This window comes from Scleropages formosus, chromosome 2 (assembly GCF_900964775.1).
Source record: "Scleropages formosus chromosome 2, fSclFor1.1, whole genome shotgun sequence".
NCBI lineage: Eukaryota > Metazoa > Chordata > Actinopteri > Osteoglossiformes > Osteoglossidae > Scleropages > Scleropages formosus.
The window spans coordinates 25403263-25430859 of record NC_041807.1 but is presented as its reverse complement, the minus strand read 5'-3'; the positions used below and the strand labels follow the sequence as shown (position 1 = coordinate 25430859).

The following is a 27597-nucleotide window of genomic DNA, read 5'->3' as shown; positions in this document are numbered from 1 at the left end:
GAAGGTACACAGCGTTGCACTAAGTTCAGTTAACAGGCTACAACTCTCTGTTTAATGCCTCGTATTGTGTCCTGTGACCAGGAGGTGTTGGTAGGTTTTATTAGATATCATTTTCCCATTGAATAAAATGGGGGGGAAATAACACTTCTTCTACAAAAATTACCAACCATAGTGCAATTCTTAGAAAGCCCTCCTGGAAATCAAGTAAAATGAAAAGATGTAAAAATACAAGATTCTCGCTGTTTTTTTGTGTTGTTTGTTTCCTAAACAATCAAATCAAACAATCAATTCCAAGAATTGATACACGTGACCGTTTCTATTTTAAAGATTAATAATTGACTGCTTCGGTGACACGTCTTTCCAAAGCGACTTTGATGATTTGAGTGTTTATGAGCCGGAGATTTTATCGGGACAGTTCTGTGCATTACTCTGGGGTTTTGATGCAGAAACCTGGAGAGTTGCGTGAAGAAGAAAAGTTGAGATCACAAGGCAATCCCCTTAACCGCAACACTATCTGCCTCTTGGAATATGGGAAATAAAGCCCTCGTCTTGGGATGCGCAGCTCAGTGCCCAGGTCTCCTCTATTGACACAACACATTCGGCTCGGAGTGAAGTGTCCCTAAGCTTTTAGAACTCCAAATTGTCTTGCCGAGAGGAAACGCTGTCTCCTGCAACCACAAAACCCCAATTTCTCCCTCTGTCGCTTCTCAAAATTTGCCAGCAAAGTAATAGCATACAAACGGTAGAGAGGAATACGGGATATGAAACAATGGATGTAAAATTCAGAAAAAGGGGAAAAGGAACTATTAATTAGAGAGGAAAGGGAAACAAGCTGTTAATTGGGACTCTTGTAGGAGAAAATAAATCTTTGAGGGTCACATGGCTTGAAGACTAGAACTAGTGATTGCCTGCTCTCCAGGCTACACACTGCAGCCAAAACCTGATTGCACTTCATGACAATCAGGGAATCCTTATGGTGGCTCAGGTTTATAAATAAGTGTTGCCTCCTTGGGTTTAAACCATTCTTGGTGTTGATGGAAAAAAGTGTTCAGAAGTCTGAAGGATGAGAGCGATTTGCCCGTCTGCCTAATTCAACAGGAGTCATTAGTCTGCTATGAATCTGAGTTAGTTTATTCTTCGTGCCTCAGTCCTCTTATAGCTTGAATAGGTCGTGTACCATGAAACGTATATATTATTATTATTATTCATTATGCCGCTGGCACCTTTGTCTAAGTCATCTTGCAATGTTAGATTTTTAAACTAAGTTGTTTAGTGATTTACCGATTTATAATGGGGCAGCAGGTAGCATAGTGGTTAAAGCCATTTCCTTGCGCACAAAGCAACCAGGTTTGAATCCCCTTGATTGAGATATTTACCCTGAATTGCTCCAGTAGAAATTACCCAACAGTTTAAATGGGAGAATCTTCGTAAATTCCTTAAAATATACAAATCTCACATTTTAAGTTGCTTTTGTTAGGTAAATACACACACACACACACACACACACACACACACACACTTTCAGAACCGCTTGTCCCATACGGGGTCGCAGGGAACCAGAGCCTACCCGGCAACTCAAGGCGTAAGGCCGGAGGGGGAGGGGACGCCAGTCCACCACAAGGCACCCCAAGCGGGACTCAAACCCCAGACCCACCAGAGAGGAGGACCCGGTCCAACCCACTGTGCCACCGCGCCCCCCCATGTTAGGTAAATAATGTGGTGTAATTATACAGCAGGATAATTTTTACTGAGGCAATTCATGGTAAGAACCTTGGTTAAGGGCACTGCAGCAGAAATTTGAACCTGGGTCCTTCTGGTGGAAGGTGATGACTGGAATTATTTTTATTAATCATGTTCACGATGAGTCTTCTCAGTTCTACATGAAAGACTTACATCAGGATACGGAGGTGCGAGAAATATAGCAAGAAAGAATAGGAGTGGTGACGGGAGAAGCATGTATATTGAACTCAGTGCTTTTGAAATTTTTAGTTTAGGTTTGCTGTTTTTTTTTTTTTTTTTTTTTTTTTTTGCTTTATATCTTTTCTTCTCATCTTGATGTTTCCTCACTCTGGTTCCAGGCGCAGACTCCAACAGCGAGACTAGCTCTGTGACTCACACGGCCATGTCGGACAGCAGAGAGACCTCCCCGGCCCCCTCCACCGTGCCGTCCCTGCCTCCACGGGACCTAGGTGACGGAGACCGCGCGGGTGACCGCAGCTCTGGCGAGTCCGTGGACAGCAGCTCATCCTTTGAGGAACTGGACTTAGAGCTGGTGGAGGGGCAAGAGGGCGGAGTTGGCACTCAGGCCAAAGTTGGCGGTAGCAAGCCCCACAAAACCCCTTTCGATCAGGAGGCTGTCACTGAAGGAGAAGAGTAAGAGCATTCCAGTTGTAGCCAGTGGGCGAAACGAGTTTGTCAAAGGTTCCAGTTGTATTCCTGTTGGATGCATTTCCATGCATATTGGTATTAGTTAGTTTTTCTGTTAGTGGATCTTAAATCTGTGCTTTTACAGTAACATGAGAAGCACCACCGCTTCGCTATGACCAGGCCATTCTGCTATTCCAGACCATACGTCTGCTCTCAACCAAATCTCTCTCCACTTTACCTCCTAGAATTGTTCTCACAGGTAACACCCTAGTGGGAGCAAAAAACCTTGATTGTTTTAAACTGTTACGTTCGTTTGAGAATTTGCTTCGTTATCTTTCATGTCACTTCAAGATAAATGAGCAAATGGCAATGCAAAAATGAAGGGCAATTTGTTAAATATGTACTTTCTTATCTAGTAGAATCCTTTTTAAACTTAATAATAGGATAATATGAACTTAAAGGAAAAGAGCTGTATTTAATAATTGTTAATATGTAAGGTAGCTGGGGACCTATTTAGTAATTCTTTCATTTTAATTTTGTTGGAAATTGACAAAATATTTCCATAAATAAAAAAAAAAAAAACAAAGCAGTTAAGGTTTTTTTTTTTTTTTTTTTTTTGAAAAAGGTAAAGAATTGTTACTGCCAACTTTGTATGTTTCCCATTTTCTTTATTGCACTATGTAAAAAAAGAAGACATTTTTAATTTCCACCAGCACACATGCATGTCCGATTTTTATGATGATGGAGTTCTGTATGGATGTGTTCATGCAAAAAAGTTAAATATTGTAACATTACATGTTCTCATATCCTTCTTAACTACTTAAAATGTTTTAAGTTTCTGGATTTCACCAGTCAAACTCATTTTGATGCAGGCATCTTTTTGACCAAAAATGTAATACATTTTATTTATGCTTTCATTTACTACATTCTTTGGTAATACATGCTTACCTCTCGTTGTCAGACTTCCTTTCATATTTAGGTCTGTTTGCATTCATATCACGTTTATTCTCATTCTAATTTGACAGACCTCATAATCCATCGTTATGTCACATCACCATATAAACTGCTGACAGTGATAGGGAACAAAAATATTTATCTATGTCTTAACGACACAACTATTGTGTTGTTAATAAATACTGATGTAAATGTTTCTCTGGCTTCTTGATTCACCGTCTGAAATTAAATGTATTTACACTCCAAACTTGAAGCACTTTGTTGAAAGTGTTTGATTTTCATCTTCTATCCTATGAATCACCGGGAGAATATTTGTTTATATAGCTGGGCTCCACTCTTCACACCCTAGTGTTTTTGATTCAGTGTCTTCTGCTTAGTAATAGCTCCAGGTGTTTGTGCTGGATACAGCTACCCCAGCAAGATGTGGGGTCACGACTGGACCTAAAGTGAAGGCATCTCATTCACTCTCTCACTTGTTAGTGTCTTGCTCCATGCATGTCTGAGCAAAAATGCTTTTAGGAAGCAGTATCAGAGAAAGGCTATATCTTTGAAAGATTGTTAATAGGTTAATTCCTACAAATATCATTTACTTGACTGAAATGCATCTAAAAACAGATATTAGTAAGCTACAGATATTGATTTGCTACTACAATGTAGAAAACTTTAAAAATTTTTGGAGAATTCCTTTATAGTGCTGTAAAACTAATTAGTATTTTTTAAAAATTGTAATGGATGCTGCAGTTGTTAAAATTGGTCTGTACAAAAGGAAAATGTATGCTATGAAGAAGTGGCAATACTAAATTTTTCTTTGTTTTGTGTAAAGACAGTTGTACCCCAGAGGTTCATATTAATTCTCAGCCTTGATCAAAAGGATGTAATTGTTTTTCTTTATTTCAGCCTGTGACTGACTGCTATTTTTAATACCTGAAGTGCAACAACACAAGGAAGTCTTCATTCTTCATTATAATGGGGTTTTACAGTTGGAATTGTAGACACCCAGTTATTTTAGCTTAATTTATAATTTTTACTCCATCATACTTTATTAGTTAAATCTCTCATGGCCTGTGGCTGTTTTTTTTTTTTTTTTTCCTTTCTTGTAGTGTATTTTATGTAGCACCACTGTAGGACAAGTTGCAAGATTTGTAACATGCTTCTGGAATTACCTGACTTGTTTTCAAATCAGTGTATCTGAAGGTTTTGCTCCAACTAAAATATACTGTACTGCATATATACAAGTTTACTATTCAGTGGCATTTCAGGTGGTGAATCATGTTAAATCAGGATAGCTTAATCCTAAAATACTGCTAACATGAAAATGATGAGACACATAATTTAGTCACGTTTAAAAGTGTGTAATTTATGGATCTGTCATGAAATAAGTATCCAGAGGTGTTTTGTCCCTCAATACCAATCAATATTACATTTATATTTATACAGTATACCATACCTCTCAAGATCATATGATTCAAGAAAGAAAATAAAAATGCATTTTGTCACCTCCTAGGTTGAAAGACCCTTTTTATTAGTTCATTTGGCTAATACCTTTGTCCAAAGCACCTTACAGTGTGATGTTTGTACATTGAAATGCTTACAATTATTCGTGCATACGGCAGGGTACTTTTTACTGGAGCAGTTTTTAGAGTAAGTGCCTTGCTCTCGGGTACTGCTGTGCAACCAGAGATTCAAGCCCATGACCTATGAGTTGAATGTGATATCTCTATCCACTGTGTCACCTATTGTGTGTATTTATACCACTCCAGTCTTGAAAGTATTGGTGAGGAAGGTATATTAAATCATTCTTTTAATGTTTTATGTTATTAAATGCAGCATACAAAGGGACTCCATGCCTTAAACTTTTCCATACATCACTAAACTTTTTCCTCTTGGCAAACCGTTGTTGAAGTGCCATGGAATATTGATGTTAGAAGTGACACTTCTGTGCACATAAAGCAAGGTGCATGAAATACCTGCCTCTTTTAATGTCTGCTGTCATGTGTCTGCAGAGCTAGTTTCTGCAGAAGGGTTTGGCTTTTGACATGCATTACTACCTACATTGATTTTTTTTTTTTTTCTTTTTTCTTAAGGGCTGCTTCTCACAGACATGCTGTTTGTATTAGGCTTCCTCTCCTACAACACTGATGCCTAATAGTGTACATGGATAGGGGATGTTGTGACAGTGCTGTCACGCACTCAGCATAAAAGAAACAATTTCTTTGTTCAGTCAGTTTACAATACCTAACAGTTTATGCATTTATACAGCTGAGTATGTTATTTAACAATTCAAGTGAAAAATGGCCTAACATGAGATTTTAACTTTAAAGTGACTGATTACAAGCTCAGAACCCTATTGCTTTTCCTTTTGCACCTCCCGCTATATGCTCCTTAAATATCACATTATGCATGTTACAGTAGAAATACAGCACATAGGTTAAAACCTGCAATGTGAAACAATGGATGTGATCCAGTGTAGTTTAAAAGTTAAGGAGAGCACAGATAGTGTTATATTTCCGACTTCCAGTTAACAATACAGTGCATTTTGGGTGTCAGTGTCTCCATATGTAATTCCATCACATTCAGCTGATGGGTACACATTCTGCTGATGGGTACACATTCTGCTGAGCAATATCTGCCGAAATTGTCCTTCTGTCACATTTGGCTGGTGTGTGGGCTCTGGATCCTTCACATGGAAACTGGGAGACAGAGATTGTGTCGTGTTACTGGTCAGCCTCAAAAACAGGAAAAACACAAAGTGGAGCAGTCACCTTTGTAGATACTGCTGGCATCTCTCAAACTAGCAGTTGTGTGAACACATTCATTTCCAGGATGACAGGTGGTTTGTATTGGCTTGATGGAGATCAGTTCATGAAACTTAATTATTCCATAACTGATTTTAGGTAGCTGTCCAATAAATGCCAGTCTTTGGAATGTACTGATCTGTGTGTAGAGAACACTGCCCTATTTATGTGAATACAGTATTGGATACTGGTGTAAGATGGAATATTAGGAATGCAAGAATACATAAGCATGAATCTGGCTTTCATTGTCTTACCATCATAAGAATTTGAGTGATATTTTCTTCTGATGCTTGAAAAGGAAAGGAGATGGTAATGCTTCAGCTAATCATACTTATTTTTTAAATATTGCTTTCTGTTTCATTCATTGAGGTATGATTTGCAAAAAAATGTGTATTTTAGATCACTAAGCTCAAGAGACGTGGATGAATAATAATTGGCATCCCATGTTCATCGTAACAGGATTTTAACTTAATGTTTTAACGATGCACATTTTGCTTAAAACAACTGTCGTCAGTCCTCTGTCCAGGTGCCTCAGTATTTAAGCCTGCTGAACATGGACCCTTAATTATGTTGTATTCCGTTATTTCAGGTAATATCTGCCATACAGGAAATTAATTGCTGTTTCTTTGTAGGATGGAAGAAACAGCAGGTATACTTGAACTGCAAGGGCTTCAAAGTGCTGCTCTGTTAAAATCACTGCTTTCTGGGTCTGAGCAGACATCATAGAGCTTGAGCTATTTTTGGAACAGTCTTATTCACCAAATAAAAAGAATTTTACGAATGAATATAAAAGTCACCATCCAATCCAATGGATGCTTCTCTCTTGCCCACAAAACACAAATAATCAATAAACACTATGCAGTACAATGTGGCAGAGCTGAAAATCTGCAGTTCATAACTTATTATTTAATACATAAAAATCACAGAACCATATTTAAATAAAAATGTTCCTGCATTATGATATTGCAGATGTGTGTTGCATACAGTATGACGCATTGTTTCAATCTGTTAATGTAAGAAATGTAACAATTCATCAAAAGCACCACAATGTGTAAAACACAATTTACTGGCATGTATTGGCATTGAAAGAAAAGTGTCATTACATACTGGAAGTCTACTTTGACTTTGCAGTTGTAGGAAATTTACAGCTATGTACAACAGGAGAACATAATCAGACTGATTAAGGCAAGGTAAATATACTTAAATCCCATCCGTCCGTCCGTCCATCCATCCATCCATCCACAATGAATGTTTGATTCTTCAGATATCCAGAACACATCTTGGAGGTCTAGACCTTGGACTGGACGTACCCCCAGTTGTGCACACGGCACACTCTAAGTGCAAGAATGTTTTCATCTGAAAAGCATGCCTTGAAGGAATCCAGAGGAAATCTATGCACATGCAGGCAGAACATGCAAAGTCAACACGGTCGAGGGCTTGATGGAAAAAGCCTGATCTCACAGAATTAAACTTTTATAAACTATTACTAATGAACTATTTAAGTTATATACATCGACAATTTAACTCACACACACACACACACTTTCAGAACCGCTTGTCCCTTACGGGGTCACGGGGAACCGGAGCCTACCCGGTAACACAGGGCGTAAGGCCAGAGGGGGAGGGGACACATATTTCTAATGGTGAAATTAATATGCTTTTTTAATAAAAAGAGTTTTTTGAACAGCGCATGGTCACAGCAACATCCAGATAAAGACAGTAAGGAAATTGTAAAAATGTCCACACACGTAGTAAGGATTTAAGATCAAAAGGTTGCAATATGTCATAGGTTTCATCATGTAGCACTTTCTAATATCCAGAATGTCCAGACACTGTAGAATTCTGTAGAATTGTCATGCAAATGAAATGTCAGTTTTTCAAGTGCAACAAATTTAAGCACTTCAGTCATCCGCACATTTACATAGAGAACTTCTGGCGTAGACCTCAGCATTACATTTACATTTACATTTATTCATTTAGCAGATGCCTCTCTCCAAAGCAGCGTACATCTCAGAGAAAATACAATATGTGCATTACATTAGGAGAAAGAGAGACATAATTGCAGATGTGATTCTTGAGTACAGTTAGTTTCTTTCCACTTTATGCACCAATGTTCTTCCCACAAGTAGGTGCATAAAGCTCAGAATACACGGTTCCTGATCACCTTCCTACAATTTTTTTTAAATTATAAGAATAATTATTTTAATAGCATTAAAATACATTTCCTTGCCAAGTAGGCAGGAGTCATTAGCATACATCTTATAACCTCATCAAAAAAGAAGTTGTCATTTAAGAAGAAAATACATGGAGATGAATCCAGTTTCTGTTAAAAGGTTTTTTTGGATAGAAGCATATACCTTGGTCCAGTAAGCTTGTATTTTATCACATTCCCAGAAAAAGTATAAAGCATATCAAAGAGAGGTTTTGCATTTGAAACACATCTGAGATGTCCACAGGAACATCCTACAAAGACACAATGGAGTGAAGCAGATTCTATGAATGAACTTAAAGTTTTGCTCCATGCAGGGGAAGACTTTATCACATATAGGTGACCATTCATTTTCACTAAAGATGCGTTAAAGTCCCTTGTCTACCTCAGTGTATCATGAGGGCCAGTGCCAGCACTTGATAAAACAGGGTATAATGGAGAGATCATACTTCTGCAGTAATCTGGTGTAATGAGCCGTTTCTCAGCTTCTGTCAATTCTGACTGTGGTTTATTCCACTTTTCTAGGGCAGAAATAAAAGAACCTAGTTGTAGATATAGAAATTCGTACTGGATAGATAAAAACTAATATCTTAGAAGGTTGAAACTCACCACTGATTGATCCAAAAATAAAAAAAAATATCCAGCACTCCTTTAGACAATAATTTCTGGTGCCCAGTTTAACAAATTAATCAATTATTGTCCGTTCAAGATCCCCAGGTATCTATTAAGATGCAAACTACAAGAGTTGTGAATCTGTCAACATTTTTGGATAAAAATGGAAACTTATGAAACTTCTGAATGAAAGGCAGAGATCTTTAGCGGATAAAAGCAGGGTAGCAAGAAGCTGACTCCATAACCATCCACAGAGGATATGCTGTAGCCTGTAACAATTTTTGTCACATTTACATTTATATATTATTACAATGTATTAATTTACAATAATATTATTTATTTATTTATTGTAACTTAATGGGGGTGCGGTGGTGCAGTGGGTTGGACCACAGTCCTGCTCTCCAGTGGGTCTGGGGTTCGAGTCCCGCTTGGGGTGCCGTCCTGGGTGTGTCCCCTCCCCCTCCGGCCTTCCGCCCTGTGTTACCGGGTAGGCTCCGGTTCCCCGCGACCCCCATATGGGACAAGCGGTTCTGAAAATGTGTGTGTGTATTGTAAATGAATAATTATTAATTATCATAAATTAAGGATTTGTTTAACTTGTACAGCCCAATAGCAAAATCTTATATTTGGTGCATATTATTTTAATATTATTATATTATATTTATACTTATATTTGGACCTAACATATTTTTTCTCATTAAAAAATAATAGTTAATTGACCAGGGGGTGCAGTGGCACAGTGGGTTGGACCACAGTCCTGCTCTCCGGTGGGTCTGGGGTTTGAGTCCCGCTTGGGGTGCCTTGCGATGGACTGGCGTCCCATCCTGGGTGTGTCCCCTCCCCTGCCAGCCTTACGCCCTGTTTTGCCGGGTTAGGCTCCGGTTCCCTGCGACCCCGTATGGGACAAGCGGTTCTGAAAATGTGTGTGTGTGTGTGTGTGTAGTTAATTCACCATTAACATCTAAAGCCATGAACCTTCTGTAAGCTGTATACATTTTGCCTAGTGTGGTGGAGTAAAAGTTAAATAAGTGATGTTTTACTGTAAAAAAAAATTAGACTTTTCTTATTACACACACACACACACACACACACACACACACACACACACACACACACACACACACACATTGACTGAAACCGCTTGTCCCGAGCAGGGTCGCGGTGAACCGGAGCCTAACTCGGCAACACAGGGTGGAGAACCCGAGGGGGAACACACCCAGGACAGGACTTTTCTCATTAGAATTTTGATATTGAAATTATTTGTGATTTTTCCCTAAAATGAGAAAATAATTTTTTTCAGTACATTTATGAATACAGAAATTCACCAAATTATTATAGCTGATTCTTCTTCTTCAGTGACAATTGATTAACTTAAGATACAATGTTCAGCCTTTCCTTGTTTATAAAAGTGCACAAACAGTCATTGGAACACCGGCACACAGCGAAAGGCCACTCCCGTGAGTATCACAACCACTCCCGCCACTATCAGGATAACCCCCCACGGGGGCAACTGTCGTGGCTATTGCAATTACTCTCGCAGCTATCGCGACCGCTGTTGTGACTATCGCGATCGCGATCAACTGTCACGAGCAACTGTCATGACTATCGCGATCACGATCGACTGTCACGACTATCACGCAACTATCGCGATCGCCGCCACAGTTGCGCGGTAGTCGCGACCATTGATCCTGCCCTTACCTACCTTACCAACCTTAACGAACACACACACACACACACACACACACACACACACACACATTTTCAGAACCGCTTGTCCCATATGGGGTCGTGGGGAACCAGAGCCTACCCGGCAACACAGGGCGTAAGGCCGGAGGGGGAGGGGACACACCCAGGACGGGACGCCAGTCCGCCGCAAGGCACCCCAAGCGGGATTCGAACCCCAGACCCACTGGAGAGCAGGACTGTGGTCCAACCCACTGCGCCACCGCACCCCCCCGCTCCTTAACGAACAAAAAAGAAAAAAAAAAAAACTCGCAGAAGGCAGAGACAAAAATATGTGAGGAATAAACATGATATTTCTTGAATACAAGAAGAAACTAAATACATGGGCAGCGTTTCAACAGAAGTCCATCTAATCTTTTCCCATAGAAATGAAGCTGTGATAAACCTTAGTGGAAACACGCATTCGCAAACAGTTCAGACTCGGAAGCACTGATCCAATATTTTCTGTCTTGTTTATATCATCTCGAAAAGAAGCTTGAGGTTTTATCCTTTTTTCGAGAAATCAAGACAGAAAAAACATGTATCCCTATGTCATCTGCATAACATTATTAATTATGTTTATTATTAATTACGTGTCATTCATTTATATTTAATAAAAGTGATAGAATGTTAACCATATAATAAATTATAACTCTAATACAATACTATATGAATAGATACATATTTTTAATAGAGCTGCCCTTTTTCAGTTTAGTTTCAACAATACACTGACCCAACAAATATTATTCACATACTAGTCCCAACACAACTGGATTAAGTAAACGTGGATGAATTGTACACGATGAAATTAAGTTGAGACAAAATGCAAAAGAATTGTATTGCATCAACAATTTTTTTTTAATTTAGTAAATTGAACAAGCAGTAAAAATTATGTTGAGTGAACACCGTCTCTGTTAGAAGCCTAAATATATCGGAACATTTTATTGCAGCGTTATCATATCACTTTTTGATGACTGTGTTGAATTTCACTTGGACTTTATGCAATATAATTATGTTCTCATCTCAAGCATACATGTATTAAGTTGGTTGTAAATGTATTGTTTTAGTATTTTCAGTAAGGCTACTTTTCTTCTACAAAACTCAGATGGACCTGTTCTTGCAAATGAGTGTAAAACAAAATGAAACTTCTCATCACTACACACTGTGTACTGTGGGCTTTGGAAATTGCTGCAGTTTTAAAGAAGAAACGATAGAAAATGAATTAGTAAATGGAATGAGAAAGACGAACAAACATTTTCCCCTGTGCTCAAGTGGCGTGATTCTGTTTTCTACATGTGTTTTTCCCTGAATATTAATGATTTACTCGACTTTACTCTGAGGAAACAGTGGCTGTTTTTCCACACACATTTTCAGAACCGCTTGTCCCTTACGGGGTCACGGGGAACCGGAGCCTACCCGGCAACACAGGGCGTAAGGCCGGAGGGGGAAGGGGATGCACCCAGGACGGGACGCCAGTCCGTCACAAGGCACCCCAAGCGGGACTCGAACCCCAGACCCACCGGAGAGTAGGACTGCGGTCCAACCCACTGCGCCACCGCACCCCCTACTGTTTTTCCAATTACTGCTTTTCCTGCTTTCCAAGTCTGTGCCTGTACTCGAGGGAAAGACCTAATCTTTACTATCTTACGCCAGTCTCGAAGTCTCCAGACATGACATGGCAAGTTTGGTTGCATTTCCGTTTTGTTTGCTTCCAATTTTCTCCTGAATTTAGTCATTTAAAATTTTATATCAAATTAGACCACCTAAGTCCACCTGCATAGCCCCAGAGGAGGAAGTGCAAACCTTCGACGCAAACAGAGCCAGACTAGTTGCACTGAGTAAACACTGCAAACCGCTCTGTGCTGCAAAATTGGCTCCAAATGAAGAAGCGAGTGAATCTACCGAAACCAACCATCACCATCCTGCAAGAGGCACACACAGCCTGCATTCCTCCTAAACCCCTTATCCACTATCACCATGATGCTCGGCTCTCGCTGAATTTTCGGTTACAACCACAGAGTGCCACAGCTCAGACATGTTTTACTCTTCCTTTATTCAGCACATACTTTTCTCCAAGGCAAGTTACGCTGCTGGGTTTGTGCATTAAGCTCCTCACAATGATTAATCTATTTATGCAGTAAGGTAATTTTTGAAACGTATCAATTAAGAGTAAGCGCCTTGTTCAGGGCTACTAAAGCAGGAGGTGGGATTCCAAACTCAGGTCTTTTGATTGCAAGGGTATGGCTCTCACCGGCAAGAAAATGTAAAGCATAAAGTTCTTTGCAACAGTACTTGAATCAGGTGAACATTTATGTAATGTTAGTAGTCGTTTCTTAATGTTTCATTAATTGAACTCTACATATACTGTCAATGTCTTGAACCATCATTCAATCACAGTTCCATTTTCTGTGCAAGATATGTTGTGTTGTATTCTTGTATGCCAGGGAGGATGCATTAGCGCAGCAGGTTTGGCCTGTACCTGCTCTGGGGTGGATCTGGGGTTCAAGTCCTGCTTGGGGTGCCTTGTGACAGACTGGCATCCCATCCTGGGTGTGTGTCCCCTCCCTCCAGCTGTGCACCCTATATTGCTAGGCTCTGGCTTGCTGTAACCCTGCTTGGGACAAGTGGTGTGTGTGTTTTGAGGCATGTCTTATGCAGGTTTTCAAAATTTCCTTAATTCTAATTACTTGTATTTCTCCTTCTCATCTTTTTCAATTCTTCATGTAAAAGCTAATTGGCATAGAAAGCTTTCGCCCTGTTCATTTGTGTAACTGGTGCCCTAATCTAAAAATTTCCATTAGCACCCTCCATCAAGGTGGATTGGGATACAAGCTGTGTCTCTGAGCCGTGTCAGCGGCGCTGCAGCTTGCCAGTTCAGAGAGGCCTTGAACACGTGTTGGTGTGTTGACAGCGCATGTGTCAGCACCCCTCAGTGGTCAGTGTGCTCTATTGCCACATGCAGGTCTCGCTCACCACCGGCGCAGATGCTTGCTCACAGCTCCATCATTTCATTAACAGCGTTTCTGAAAACGAAGGAGCGCAAGTCCAAAAAGTTGCACTACAATTAGATAGGCTGGTCTGACATTTTTAGGACGGGAATCATTACAGAAGTGCTCAACTGCACCCCGTTGTCCACCCACACATTCACTTGTGTGGTAAATGCCTGAATAATGTCTGGGTTAACCCACTCTTTCTGTACACCTTATTACCTAATATCTCAAAATGACCTTTGCTGAAAGAAAGTCTACTGCAAAAATTGCTCTCCATTGATGCTTCACAAGAGGGGGTGTGGTGGTGCAGGAGGTTTGACTGGGTCCTGCTCTCCAGTGGGTCTAGGGTTCGAGCCCTGCTTGGGGTACCCTGTGACGGACTGGCGTTCCATCCTGGGTGTGTCCCCTCCCCTTCTGGCGTTGTGCCTTGTGTTGCCAGGTTAGGCTCCGGCTCGACGTGCCCCTCCTTGGGACGAGCAGCTTCAGACAATGTGTGTGATGCTTCACAAAAAATTTTATCTGACAGAAAACATCAGAACATGTTCCCTTAACAAACTTTTTTTTTTTTTTTTTTTTGTGAAAAGCATTGCTTGCCAATGTCTACTTCTTTGGAATAGTAAGTACAAATTCTTTTTACTTATTTGGAACTTGGAGGAAAGGGACTGGTTATTTAATCCAATATAATTATCCGGTGTTCTTCTTAAAGCTTTGAGCTTCCCATGAAACCTCATTGCCATTCAATCAAGACACACTTCCGCACGGTAATGGATAAGTTACAACCAAATCAGAACAGAAACCCTGAAGTTCTTCCACCATGCAACATGCTTTCTGTCTATTGACTCTCTTCCATGCGTGTTGATTTCAGACCTCCAGTGCCAGTACTGACAAAGTCATCTGGACTATGCACTATGCACAACTGCTTTGGTTTTTTTATTTTCTATATGCAGAACCTAGAGAAGTTCAGTAAAAGAAATTTTTTAAAATGTATGGGAAAATAATATGCTGTGCTGGCTGAATTAGGCTCAGCTAGAGGAAAAAAAAATTCTATAACTGTCACTGCAGTACATGATTCCTTACTAATATGTGTGGTATGGAATCAGTAGCCTGCTGAGCTCTCTGTCATCTAAAGGTTCTTGGTTCAAAACCCAGGCGTGCTGTACTAACCCTGATCGGTGTCTTTGCCCTGAACTGGTACCCTTAGAATACCATGCTATGTATCCATAAACCATTGTGTACTTGATTATCTGACATTATATATCACTTCGGGCAAGTAAGTAAGCTAAGTAAAAAATAATAACAATGAGTGAGTGAAACTGAGCAGCTTCTCACAGCTCATTGATCTAGATGGCTATCAGAGGTGTTATGCTTCTTATATCATGTCAGCGGTTCCGCCCCGCGCACTGGGAGACCATGTGTAGGAGAGACATACATCCCTGTGTGACACACACACACACGCACACACACGCACGCACACACACACACACACACACACACACACCTCTTTCGGACTTGGTGGTCGGGACACATCATGCACAACGTATAGCACGATCAGTGTAAAATCAGCACAGAGAGCTGCGTAAATGGAAGTCAGTGGCTTAGCGCGGGAAAGTCTCCGCGGAGCAGTTTATTTCAGAGCAAAAGAAAGATTGCTGCGGCGATGGTAAAGCGTGCGAGCATTCTGTGACGGGAACAATACCCCCAATGATGGACGTGAATTTACCACAGCTATGAATAATCATAGAAACCGTAGATTCGGGCATCAGCACCACCAGCAACAACAACATCATCAGCAACAACAACAAAAACAACAACGAGGAGATCCGCGATCGCCCTTTCCGAGCAGCTCGGTCCTGCAGAGCGCGTGGGAACTCCAAACTGCCACGAGACGAAAGGTGTGTGCGCGCGCGCGCGCGCGTCGCCGCGAGACGGCAACCTGCGCCGGTCATCCACTTGATTTGCAGTGAGAAATACTGCACTCGGGCAATCCGCGCCTGTCTTTTTTATTTATTTATTTTTTAAAAAACAACTTAACTGATGAGCGAGGTGCAACGAAGAGAAAGGAGCGGAACACTGCTCAGTAAAACCACCAGCTTTGCAGTTGCGTGCCCGTCGGTTAACAGGTGCTTCTCGGAGTCGGGTGTGTTGTGTGAACACCTCAGCACTAAGTTCTGAGTGAATTATGACGAGCTGTACACACTATCCCGCGTAGGTTCTCCCGCACTTTGCTTTCGACTTTTTTTTTCTTTCGGTTCATAATCAGTTGCCAACTTGTGCGGAGCGTTTCGCGACAGCAGGGGAAGCGAAGCAGTGTGTGCGCGAGCTTGGCTGTGCTTCAGCACCGCGGAGAGATCCCGCCACAGAGCAGAGGCTCCGCGGGACCCCAACGGCGGGAACGTGCGGCGAGCTCGCGCTCCGCTTCCCTTCGCCAAGTGTAGTGTCGTCCGCGCCTTTCTCGACTGAAACTCGCTGACGGCAAAAATAAACCAGTGAGAATAACGAGTGCACAGTGCGGGGAAGGTGCGCAGACCCGGCGGAGCAAGTTGAACAGGTAAGGGAGAGATCTTTTCGGTGTTTTACCACACTGTCTCGCAGGACTCGGGGTAAAAATGCAAATGCCATGGTCGCGGCGCCTGTAACACCTGTTTACAGGGACCGCTCTGCCGTTCGCCCCAAACCTGTCTCTTCAACCCACATGTGCCGCTAAATCGTAGTAAGTATCTTAAAATTGTGGCTGTTCTGTACAAATGACAATCTATTTTATCAGATTCGGTAGAAACACATTCATATTTCATGTTCAAAATCAGCACGGGGCGAGTACTGGTAGGTTTAGTATAGAGAGCACTTGGGTTATTTCAATTTCTTGTCTCCTGGAATTACACTCACTAGCAGTTAAACAGTATCACTGACACATAATAAAGAGGGTAGTGAACGCATCGTCGTTTCCTGTCATCACAACTGGGTGTTAATTGCGAAGAATGTGACTTCCAACCAACGCATCGTTTTAAAAGAAGAGTCATTGATACTTCAGGTGGATTTTAGACCCGAAGAGAGACATGTTCTCTCCGTACGCGAGGAAACACAGCGGCTGTAAATTAAAGCAGGAAGGTGTGTCCCTCGCGCTGCTGTGTACACATGAAACGGTGCAGCAATAACGGGGTACAGTACTTCTTTATCTGCCGTAAATAAATCAAGGGAAATGACACTGCAGACAGAACGTCAGAAGTATAGTTACACAGATCATGCTTCCAATGATAAGGTTCACCTTTAATATTTTCGAAGCCCGAATTAGACTTTTAACAACAAACACTAGTCATTATGTAGGATTTCTGGAAAACAAGTTTTAGAATGACCTGTATTTAAAAAAAAGGAATTGTTGTATTAACTGATGTGAAGCTGATGCATTGCAAGTCACCATACAGAAATAAAAACAATAAAAACAAGTAGTCAGAGCACTTCCTCTAGAGATCATAATCCTGCTCTTTAGTCTGTAAGAAATGCTATGACGTGTAATAAATAAAGGCACTAACAAAATACAAAGAAAAATAGTATAAAATTGTAAATCAGATTCAGAATGCTCTATCTATCTATCTATCTATCTATCTAGTTGTCTGTTAATTCAAATGTTTGTTTATTCCCTTCTGTTACTAAAGTAAATACTTTTACCTTACATTTAATAGCGTTTGGCATGACAGATATAGAGTGTCTCAAAAGGAGCAATGAAACGAGTAGCTAACAAATTAATTAAAACAATACTGCATCTAGTCGACTAAATATGCCTGTGTCTGAGAACACTTTTACTTGCATTTACTGTCTTGGAGGATGCACCAGCAGGAAGGTTTTCTATAGTAGAGTGACATGCCCACCCAAGTGGAAGGGAAATCACTGCACGTTCCTGTCAATCTTGAATGCAGGGACTCCAACCACAACACACATTTGTTTTTAACTCTTTCACTTGGTGTCTGAGATTTTACAAGACAACACCTTGTTTTTGGGTGAAAAAAAACCATTGCAGAATCTGATGTTGTGTGAATTGGCATTATACTGTGGTAGTAGCAGTCCGACTATGTCTTTTGGACTTGTTATTCTGTAGCATGTTTTTTTTTTTCACATTACAGCATGAGACAGATGTCTGAATGACCATGTCGGCAAACCGCATGAGAACAATCACAAATAACCTGCTGTTCAGAATTTACAGCTTATTAAATAACATTCTGCTCAGTTCATAGTTATTAACCCATAGCAATATGACCTTTAATTAATTTTCATTTCAGCTTGTTAAATATATTATATCGTTTTCCCTCCAAGATTACTGATCCATTTAGGTGTTGCATTCTGTAATTGATTTCTTTTCATTGATGTCTCATATGTCCCTTATTAATAACTGCATGAGTATCCACTTTTTAGGCAACTGCATCTCTGATAAGACTGTAATCTCTGTAAGATTCCCAACACAAAATGATTTTAAATTTTCAAAGGAATATAGTTTTTTGTTATTAATACATTTACTTTTAATGTACTTACTATGTATCTACTTCATTGTCATTGCATTATTATAAGATTTTCGGTCAGTAGTTTGTAATGCAATAAAAAGGTAGCAAATAGTAACTCACACCACCTCAAATTTCATACCTGTGACATTCACAGTCAGGAAAATGCAGCTTGAAACTGATGAAACTTTTTATTAGGGAGTACAACAGATTGTGTCATACCCTGTTAATGCACAGTTATGACTTGACAGCATGCTAGTGATTGACAAAAATTAATTCAGAAAAGTTATCAGGTAGGCTAACAGGATTGTTGGTGTAGCCCAGGTCACCGTGGTTGGTCTTGATAAACATTTATTGAGTGGGACAACAGTCACCTGCTTTATAGCAAAATGAATGGAACCAATAGACATACTTTCAGTTAGCACCAACAGCATGAAAACAGCATGTTTTGTTCCAGCCACAGTGAGATTTTATTACTATTGTATTTTAAACAGAGAACAATGCTGTGTTCCAGTTATCACTGTGTTTACTGAGCAAATGTATGGTCACCATACCTTTTTGGGGTGGAACCCTGTGTCACTGTGTTCTCGGTAGATATAAATACACAAATTCTTTGTAAGGGAATTGTCATATTTAGTAAAACATACTTCAGTTATGGTGCACAGCACGGTTGGCACATGAACTCATGGCACTTGCACCCCACACATGTTTCCAAAACTTCATTTATATATGCAGTGTGAATTGTGCATATATTTAACATATAAACCATTTTTATATATCTACACACTGTGAGGTTTACTGTTTGAAATGGGGTTCTAATGAATAGAAAACTGTGCTTACTTGTACCTGTTGGATATTATTGATTTCTTTTGTGTTTATAATGTATCTTGTTGCCTGGCTTTAATGGGTTCCATATAAACCAAAGGAATTTTGGGGATATTAATAATTGGTTTTCATCTGAATTCAAAGTGTGCGCAATTAGCAAATAAATATCTTTTTTTCCTGCCAAGTGATGATTTGGTTTTTAAAGTATTTTTAAAAAAGGCTACAGAATTATTGTAGAGATGATGGACATACACTGCTTTCTACTGCAAAGACAACAATAGTATTAAAGAGACTTAAGACAGTTGACACTTTAAAAACAATCAGTTTGCACTATTTGGATTAGATGCATTTGCTGGGATTCACTTTACATATGTATGTGTGGAACTAGGTGGCAGCATCAAAATACAACTAAGACTGGATCTTGAGAGTGGTCATTTGTGCAGCTGTACTTTGGTACTCCATGAAAGGTACTTTACCTCCATAGCAGAGACAAAAACTAATCAGCAACAAAGAAAACAAATTATAATTTCATTAAATATTAAAAATGGAAAACATGCAGTCAAGTTAATTATGTAGAATCTATTACAGAGTGGTGTTGGGTGGAGGTGTGGGGAGGGATTTTACATCCTATCGGCAAAAAATATCCTAGACAATTTAACAATCAACATGCCAAGAAGCAAATCATTGCATAAATGGAAAAAATGGCAAAACACACAGCAGCCAGCTAACAGTATCTCAATTTCATGAATGCTTTGTTTGGAAAGTCATTCACAGTGCTTCTCTGACACATATCTTTTCCCACACGTTCTTTTAGAAAGGAAATATTTCATCTATGCTGTATTTAAAATGGAAGACAATTAATTTTATGACATAGATGACAAAATGATATTGCATTTCTGGAATGTTTTTCATTTGTAGTCTGTTTTATATTGAAATACATACAGTATATCAACTTAAAATGTTTTAATTATCCATCTTTTTTTGCAATCTATACTAAAACATCTAAGCTCCGGCTTGGTCTAGAGAGGTTTTTTTAGTGCAGAAATTGCAAAAAACATTCTTTTTCATCTGCACTGCTTCAGTATAGAAGGCATTTGTGGGGGTTCAGTAATCCACAAGAAGGCACTAAGTCTCAGCCCCCTTGTGGAATCGTACATTTAGTGGAATGGAGCTTTACAACATGTCTGTGAACACTGAAGAGTCATTACCACCAGCCAAGCTTGTAGAGTACTGCATTATCAACATTGCCGTCTGATCCCTGACTCCGGTGCAATGCAGAGTGGAGTTCACCTGACAGGATGACAGTATCACCTGGAGCACTGTCCCTGTCGTCAAACCCTGTAGGGAGGTGCTGAATAGAAGCTGAAACACTTGGAGCAAGACCTTATTCAGTAGTGACAGTTAAGCTGATGTACATTACCAAGGTTCTGCCTCAGCATAAGAACAACATGATACAGTAAGTTACACCTAATCAGGATTACTGTATTCTGATGTTCAAGAGGTTCAAAGGTCCTATATTTAACATTACGATGATAAAGGGCTTAGGCTAAATATCTGGCTGTACTGTGGACTTAGCAAAAAAATAGTACTGTAAGTTCTCACAGGTGGTTGTGGTGGCATAGCAGGTTTGGCCTGTGCCTGCTGTCTGGTAGGTCTGGGATTTGAATCCTGATTGGGGTGCCTTGCAACGAACTGGCGTCCCATCCTGGGTGTGTCCCCTCCCCCTCCAGCCTTACACCCTGTGTTGCTGGGTTAGGCTCCAGTTTGCCACAAGCAGCTTCAGACAGTGTGTGTAAGTTATTTCAGAGATCTGTTTATAAATCAGTTAGTCTGTAGTAAATTTAGTTACTTTTATGACCTAGCATTAGGTTAATGTGCCTACATTACATTACTGGAGATTTTCGGCTACACTCTCAAGAATTTTTCCAACTTACAGTACTGTAAAAATGTAAAAATAAAACAGACTTTATGTTTAGATAACTCATAGAAAAACCAGATTGTGTATTGTATCACTTTTCTTTTTTTAGGAAGTTACTGTATACATCTGGACTAGTTTCTCTTTATAACTATGGAGGTTTTTTAATTCTTTTCCATAAAAATTACATTTACATTTATTCATTTAGCAGACTTTTTTTTCAAAGCGACGTACATCTCAGAGAAATACAATTTGTGCATTAAATTAGGAGAGAGACATAGCTGCAGGTGTGTCATCCTTAAGTAAACTTTGTTTCTTTCCACTATATGTACTGATGTTCATCGCACGAGTTAGTGCTTAAAACTCAGAATAGACGATTCCTGATAACTTTCCTACAATTTTTTTTTAATTAAAGGTACACAGACATTTACATACAATACAGGAGTAGCAGCTGTGTAAAGGCTTATCTGGGCATGATTATAAAGTTATGGTGCGTGAACATTTACACCTTACATGAGCTTGAGAGATCATGGGCAAAGTGAGTCCGGAAGAGGTGAGTTTAGAAGACCCTTCTTAAATGTGGACAGAGTTTCAGCAGTTCTGAGTGAGAGGGGGAGGTTATTCCACCACAACGGAGCCAGAACTGAGAACCTCCATGCTTTACCTCTCGTGTGCGGGACCACCAAGCTGGCAGAAGTAGATGAGCGAAGTGGTCTGATTGATGTGTAGCGGTTGATCAGATCTTGTAAATAGCTAGGAGCAAATTGAATGAATAAGTTTAGCTTGAGCGTATTTTACCTTTACACATATCAGATTTTAATTTAATTAATTAGGAAACATAATAGATGTATTTTTTTAAAAAAATGCACCTTTGCTGAAACCCACCTAGATGTCACATTACATTTCTCTCTAGCCATCAAACATATGGCATGTACTCATCACATTTTACATCTCTAAGTACAAACGTTTGCATATGCTACACCATCTTGTTTGTATTTTCTGCTGGTGTACTATATCCGTATCTCACCAGATATGTGATTATGTGTAATAAGTGAGTGTATTTCCATGTGTGTAGGGAAGAACATGGAACATTCTAGAGTATGTCTGTTTGTGTACGTGTATGTGTGTGTTTATGTGCATGTATACTTGGTTCAGCCAGCACAGGAGGTGAGAGCCCGGGAGTCCCAGCAGCCAGTTTCAGTTCTGTCACAGCTGATTGCCCAATGAATAATGTAAACACAACAGAAGCTCGACGTGACAAAGACATGCCGCCGGCCGCCACCTCTCCTGGCCTGACGGGACGTCTATCACACTACCACCTGTCCGACTCCTGATGCTAATGAACTCAAAAACACAGAAGGACAGAATAAATATTCCATTAAGGACTGGAGTTGTGAGTACATTCAGTTACTGGGGATGGAGTGATTGCTGTCATCAGGACTGTCCCTCAAGTGGGTAGGGAAGGGCTTTCATGGACAATGTTGAGATGTTGGCCCTTTCATCAGAGGAAATCAAAACTTAGATTTCTGGTGTGTCATTCTCACTGCTGCATCTGGGAAAGGGTGCTCTTATTTGGGGAGTTGAAAGGCTGTACAAATGCTCAGAAAGGACCTCTTAAATACACAGCAGGAATGATGTGGTAATGCTTTAAATTTCTGGTGGGCATGGTGGTGGTTAGGATACACATAGAATATCCTCGTTGTTGCTCTGTTTGTCTTAACAATTGATAGACACTCAAACAATTATTTCACAGATTTCCCTTCGATATAAGATGACAACAGACTAAGAAATGGTGCAAGGTTTTAAATTTGTATAGCAAAAGAAATGGGGGATGTGGTGGTGCAGCTGGTTTGGCGGGTGCCTGCCAGCAGACTGGCATTCTGTCCTCGGTATCTACTCCCCTTCCAGCCCTGTGCCCTGAGTTGGGCTCCAGCTTGCCACAACCCTGGTTAGGACTGGCTGTTTCAAACAGTGCGTGCATGCACGTGCTTTAAATTTAGGGTCTGGGAAAAGGATGCAAACCTCCACGTCCTAAGGGGTCCAAATAAGAAGAGGGGTAGTAGCTGACGTATGAAAAGGGAGTTTAGAAGACTTTTTTGAGACCTCAGGCTTTTGAAAAGACCCTGTTGAAGCTGCCTCCACTCCACAAAAAATCTTTTTTTAGACAGCATTCTTCTCTTTCTGTGCGTAGATTAGTAACACTGGTATTTTAAAAAAACAGCTATTCATCAGATAATAGCTTTCTTGAATCAAGATTTAAGAATGAGGTATAAAACTGTAAAGCGCTAACTAGAGGAACACCAGTTACTTCCATTGCAAGTCTATATATTTTACAGATCTAGATGGGAAACTGATTTATTTAGTGAATCTTGAGCATTGCCATTTTTCATTTCATACACTAATCTGGATAATTAAATGCTGCATGAATCATAACATTTATATTTTATTTGTATTCCTATAAATGATCCTGAAGATAATCATCAATAACCTGTGCTTGTACCAAATTATTTTCATATGTGTTAATACATGAGTAAATTAACCCTGATTCTGGAACCTCTCCAACAGCTAAAAATACCATGAGTTGTGACATTTTTAATTTTATGTTGTGTATCATTTTGATTTGTGCATAATAGAAGCTTTGACCGCATGACTCAAAGAGTCATCAACCGCTGTGGGACACATCTCACTGAAGAACATCAGTTATGCAGTGAAGACCATTATCCTTAAATGCTGATGTTTGTACATCCAAGCATGTGGAGAGCACAGCCTGAACAAGCGACTACATTTTCACACCATTTCTTTTCTTCAGGAATTAAAATAATTCACTGATTTAGTCATTATTAACTAATTTTCCAAATCAGGGCTACAGGGGTCCAGAGCCTATCCTGGAAGCACAAGGCACTGAAGCTAATCAGAGAACGCTGAGGACAGGAAACCAGTCCATTCCAAGGTGGTCACACACATGCACCTGCTCTTACACAGTCACACACTAGCGGTGAATTAGATTCAGAAGCTAACCTGAAATGCATGCCTCTGGGCTGTGGAAGAAACACCTAGAGGAAACCCATTCAAATACAGAGAGAAAATGCATGCTCCACACAGATAGAGCCAGATTTGAAATTATGTCTGAACTACACTACCTGCATTAATATGTTTCTTATTAAATGCTAGAGCAAGTTTTGTTGAGTCAATTTTGACTTACAGTGATCACTTATAAAATTTTTATGGTAAGGGACAGATTCTGAACATAGAGAGAACAAGCAAACTCCATATGGACTAAATCAGATTCAAATCTACGTTCAATCATGAAGTTCAGGCACTGTGAGTCACCAGCACCACTGTGCCACTCTGTTTAACTGTTTAAAATAATTTCTTAATCAACAATATTTCTTGTAACACAAGGCTCCTTTTGTTTTCTGAACATTTGTTCATAACCCTTTCTGTGACTGCAAGTTGTATATGGATGAATTACACCAAAAAGGGTGGGCACAAGCAGAAAATAGTCATTTTCACAAATAGATCTGAGGTCTATGGCTTGGCATATATAGTCAGTAGACTTTATGAGATTCTTTCCGACCTTATGACTGTGTGAAGTTTTTATGCCTGTATTAAAACAAATGTTGTGTTGGAGGTTGGGACAACACAATGTCTTATTACTGCACAGATATTTTTTGCTTTATTAACTGTGATTTCAGTAACTTCTGATTCGTTTGATGGTCTCATAGTTCAGTGAGACTAAATCTGCATGCATCACATGCTGTTTAATAGGAATTGATCACCATGGGATGGCTGGTAGTGTAGTGGTTAGAGCTGCTACCCTTTGACACAAAGATTGTAGGTTGGATTCCCACCTCCAGCTGTAGTACTCCTGAGTAACATAGTTGCTCCAGTGACATTACCTAGCTGTACAACTGGGCAAATAGTTTGAAATTGCTTTGGAGAAAAGTGTCAGCTAAATGTAATATGCAAGCTTTCATTATATATTATCTGTCAAGGTCAACCAGACACAATGCCACCAAATTTTGCAAAAGGCCAGTAAAAACAGATATAAGAAGTAAAGTTTATCATTTACTTTTAGCAGACTGCTTTCATCCATATCAAAAGTCATGCATCCAGCTGTTTAATCTAGCGTGGCATTAAACTGATTGCACATGACAGTGTGCTGGTGTGGTATGCTGCTGCACTGTTTGACTTGTAAAAACAATTTAGAAATAATGGAAACATGTCCATCATCTTAAGACAATGGAGCTTAAAAACAATGCAATTTGGAGAATGGAGCTTAAGAACAATGCCCTTAAGTGGATACCTGTAAAGGGAATGTAGGAGATTGGCAGTTTTTTTAAATGATTTTGAAGTGAAATGGATAGTAGATATGGCTTAGCGTTGGAGTGGCAGTCTGTACAATTCATAGAGGTGTTGTTTACTGTATGTGGTACATTCCTCTTCAGCACTCACACACAGCCATCAGGCCTTCTTCAGAAGATTATTGTTAGTGTGTACTTATGTCACCTTGGCCCAATTTGTGTCCTGCGTTCATGCCTCCTAGCCGGTCCTAAAGGGCCTGTTCACCCTGTTCACCCCTGCCCAACCCTCAGATCTCATCCTGGTTCCACAAATGGAAGCCTCATGCTGAGACAATCTGGTCAAAAAAATGGCAGCAGAAGATAATTTCATTTCACCAACGTTTAAAAGTTGTAGACTTTCAAGTCATTGGACACCCACTGGGAGCTGTCAGTGGTGCCTGAGCAGAGCCAATAGTTTTGGCATAGCTATTCTGACATAACAAGGGCTGGTGAAATGTTTATACTCATCATAGTGTGTGAAGATTCAACTCATAAAGTATCCTCTCTAAAATAAAATATTAATCAAATTGAGCATAAACAATAGGGGGTGCGGTGGCGCAGTGGGTTGGGCCACAGTCCTGCTCTCTGGTGGGTCTGGGGTTTGAGTCCCACTTGGGGTGCCTTGTGGCAGACTGGCGTCCTGTCCTGGGTGTGTCCCCTTCCCCCTCCGGCCTTACGCCCTGTGTCACCGGGTAGGCTCCGGTTCCCTGTGACCCCGTATGGGACAAGCGGTTCTGAAAATGTGTGTGAGCATAAACACAATATAGTTGCAGGCATGTTTCTTTTTCGTTAACAATATCAGACACAAATTCATACTTGCACCTGTTTTATTTTTAGATCCTTAATTTCTTAACTTTTAAGCTTCCTTTGCCCTTAATTGGATAAAAAACCTAATGATTCATCTGCCTAAGTTCTCAGTTAAATCAAATAAAGGGACAATAATAACTGCATTAGCACAAAACATATAAATGTCCTCATGAATGACATGCATCCTTATAGAGTTAAGAAAGTTTGTAAACTTTGGTATTTCTTTTGAATAATGAGCAGAGAGGCATTTATTTATGTTACAGCCTGAGACTACCACAGATGTGCCTGGTTTCAGTGCAACCAGACATTAGAAATCAGTTCACTTATCCTCGTCATCTGTTCTCTTGTCTGTTTTGATTTCACTCTTGAAATTACAGGAATGAAATCAACATAATCAGTTTCTTTTTTGCACTTTTAATAATGGAAGAATTGTTCTTGTGTTAACTATTGACCTGCACAATTCCAAGAGCAACAACTGCACACATATCCAGATGCTTAAATTTCTAAGGCATTTCAGGCTGTTGACTCAGGTTACAAAAGGTTAAAAATTCTGAATTCACTTCGAATAATGCAACACAATATGTCAAAGTACTGTATTTTGACTTCTATGTCAAGACAAAGGACTTTTCACCCAGCTGTCAGCATGTACAAGGACTCACAAATTTAAAAAAAAAAATTAAAAAGTCCAGATCTCAAATATTGGATAGGTTGGCATCATGACACATTATTTTTCATTTTAAATGCTTTTAAAGGAAGTGAAGACAATGAAGAGAACTGAACTGAAGACACATAAGTTCTTAAAGGGTAGGGTTAGAATTCATTTTTGTTGCTCCATAGAGCTCTGTAGTTGGACTTTAATGTTTTCTTACACAGTATATGTTCTTATATATATTCTTATAAAATTATTGCCCAACAAGACAAGAATTAAAAGTTGTCACCAATTACAGAATCAAAAGAATAAAAAGGAAAAATGAAAACAAAACAGACAAGCATTAAATCCATGCATCAGTGATGACTGATGACAATGAAAATGATTTTCTAAGATGACTTCGGCCTTTGAATTAATCCCTTGTAAGTAGGAAGAAACTGATCTTTCATAATAAAAAGGTGTTGCTTAGTATGGCGTCAGAAATAGAAAGTTGCATGACAGCATTTTCAAAACATAAAACATAAACAAAATTATATCTAAGAACACATAAAAGTCAGCAAACTTGAATGTTTGTGATCACCCTGAAAATGAATATTACAGTTTTCAAGTATTAAAAAATTCACTGATTGATCTAGTGATCTAGTTGTTGACACTCATCCCTACCAATAAGGATGTGAAAAAACTTACTGAAATGCATAGATTAAAAGATTTTAAAAATGTTATTTTAACATTAAACAAAGGTAAACACCCTTTCTTGGCACAATAAATAGCTGTGAAGTATGTACTATATTTCCATGCAAAATGTTATTTATACTTAATGTTTATATAAAAAGCAAGCATTATTATTCATTTCCTTTATCTCCTGGTGATGCAATTAATTACATTTCATGCTGTGTAAGTGATCTGGTTTTGCTTGATAGTG

The 27597-nt window shown here is 39.6% G+C and overlaps 2 protein-coding genes across 2 annotated transcripts in view; both read left to right on the top strand.

Annotated features, from left to right (window-relative positions):
* Window positions 1-2870, top strand: part of LOC108937003 (testis-expressed protein 264-like) — a 62091-nt gene extending 59221 nt beyond the window's left edge. Inside the window, exon 4 of the mRNA XM_018756731.2 lies at window positions 2079-2870. Within this exon, the coding sequence (XP_018612247.1) occupies window positions 2079-2377 (299 nt within the window). The 3' untranslated portion in view covers window positions 2378-2870. The remainder of the gene's footprint in view (window positions 1-2078) is intronic.
* Window positions 2871-15958: 13088 nt separating this feature from the next.
* The window catches only part of LOC108936890 (metabotropic glutamate receptor 2-like), a 31242-nt gene continuing 19603 nt past the window's right edge, over window positions 15959-27597 (top strand). Inside the window, exon 1 of the mRNA XM_018756531.2 lies at window positions 15959-16197. The gene's annotated coding sequence lies outside the window, so the exon portion shown is untranslated. The remainder of the gene's footprint in view (window positions 16198-27597) is intronic.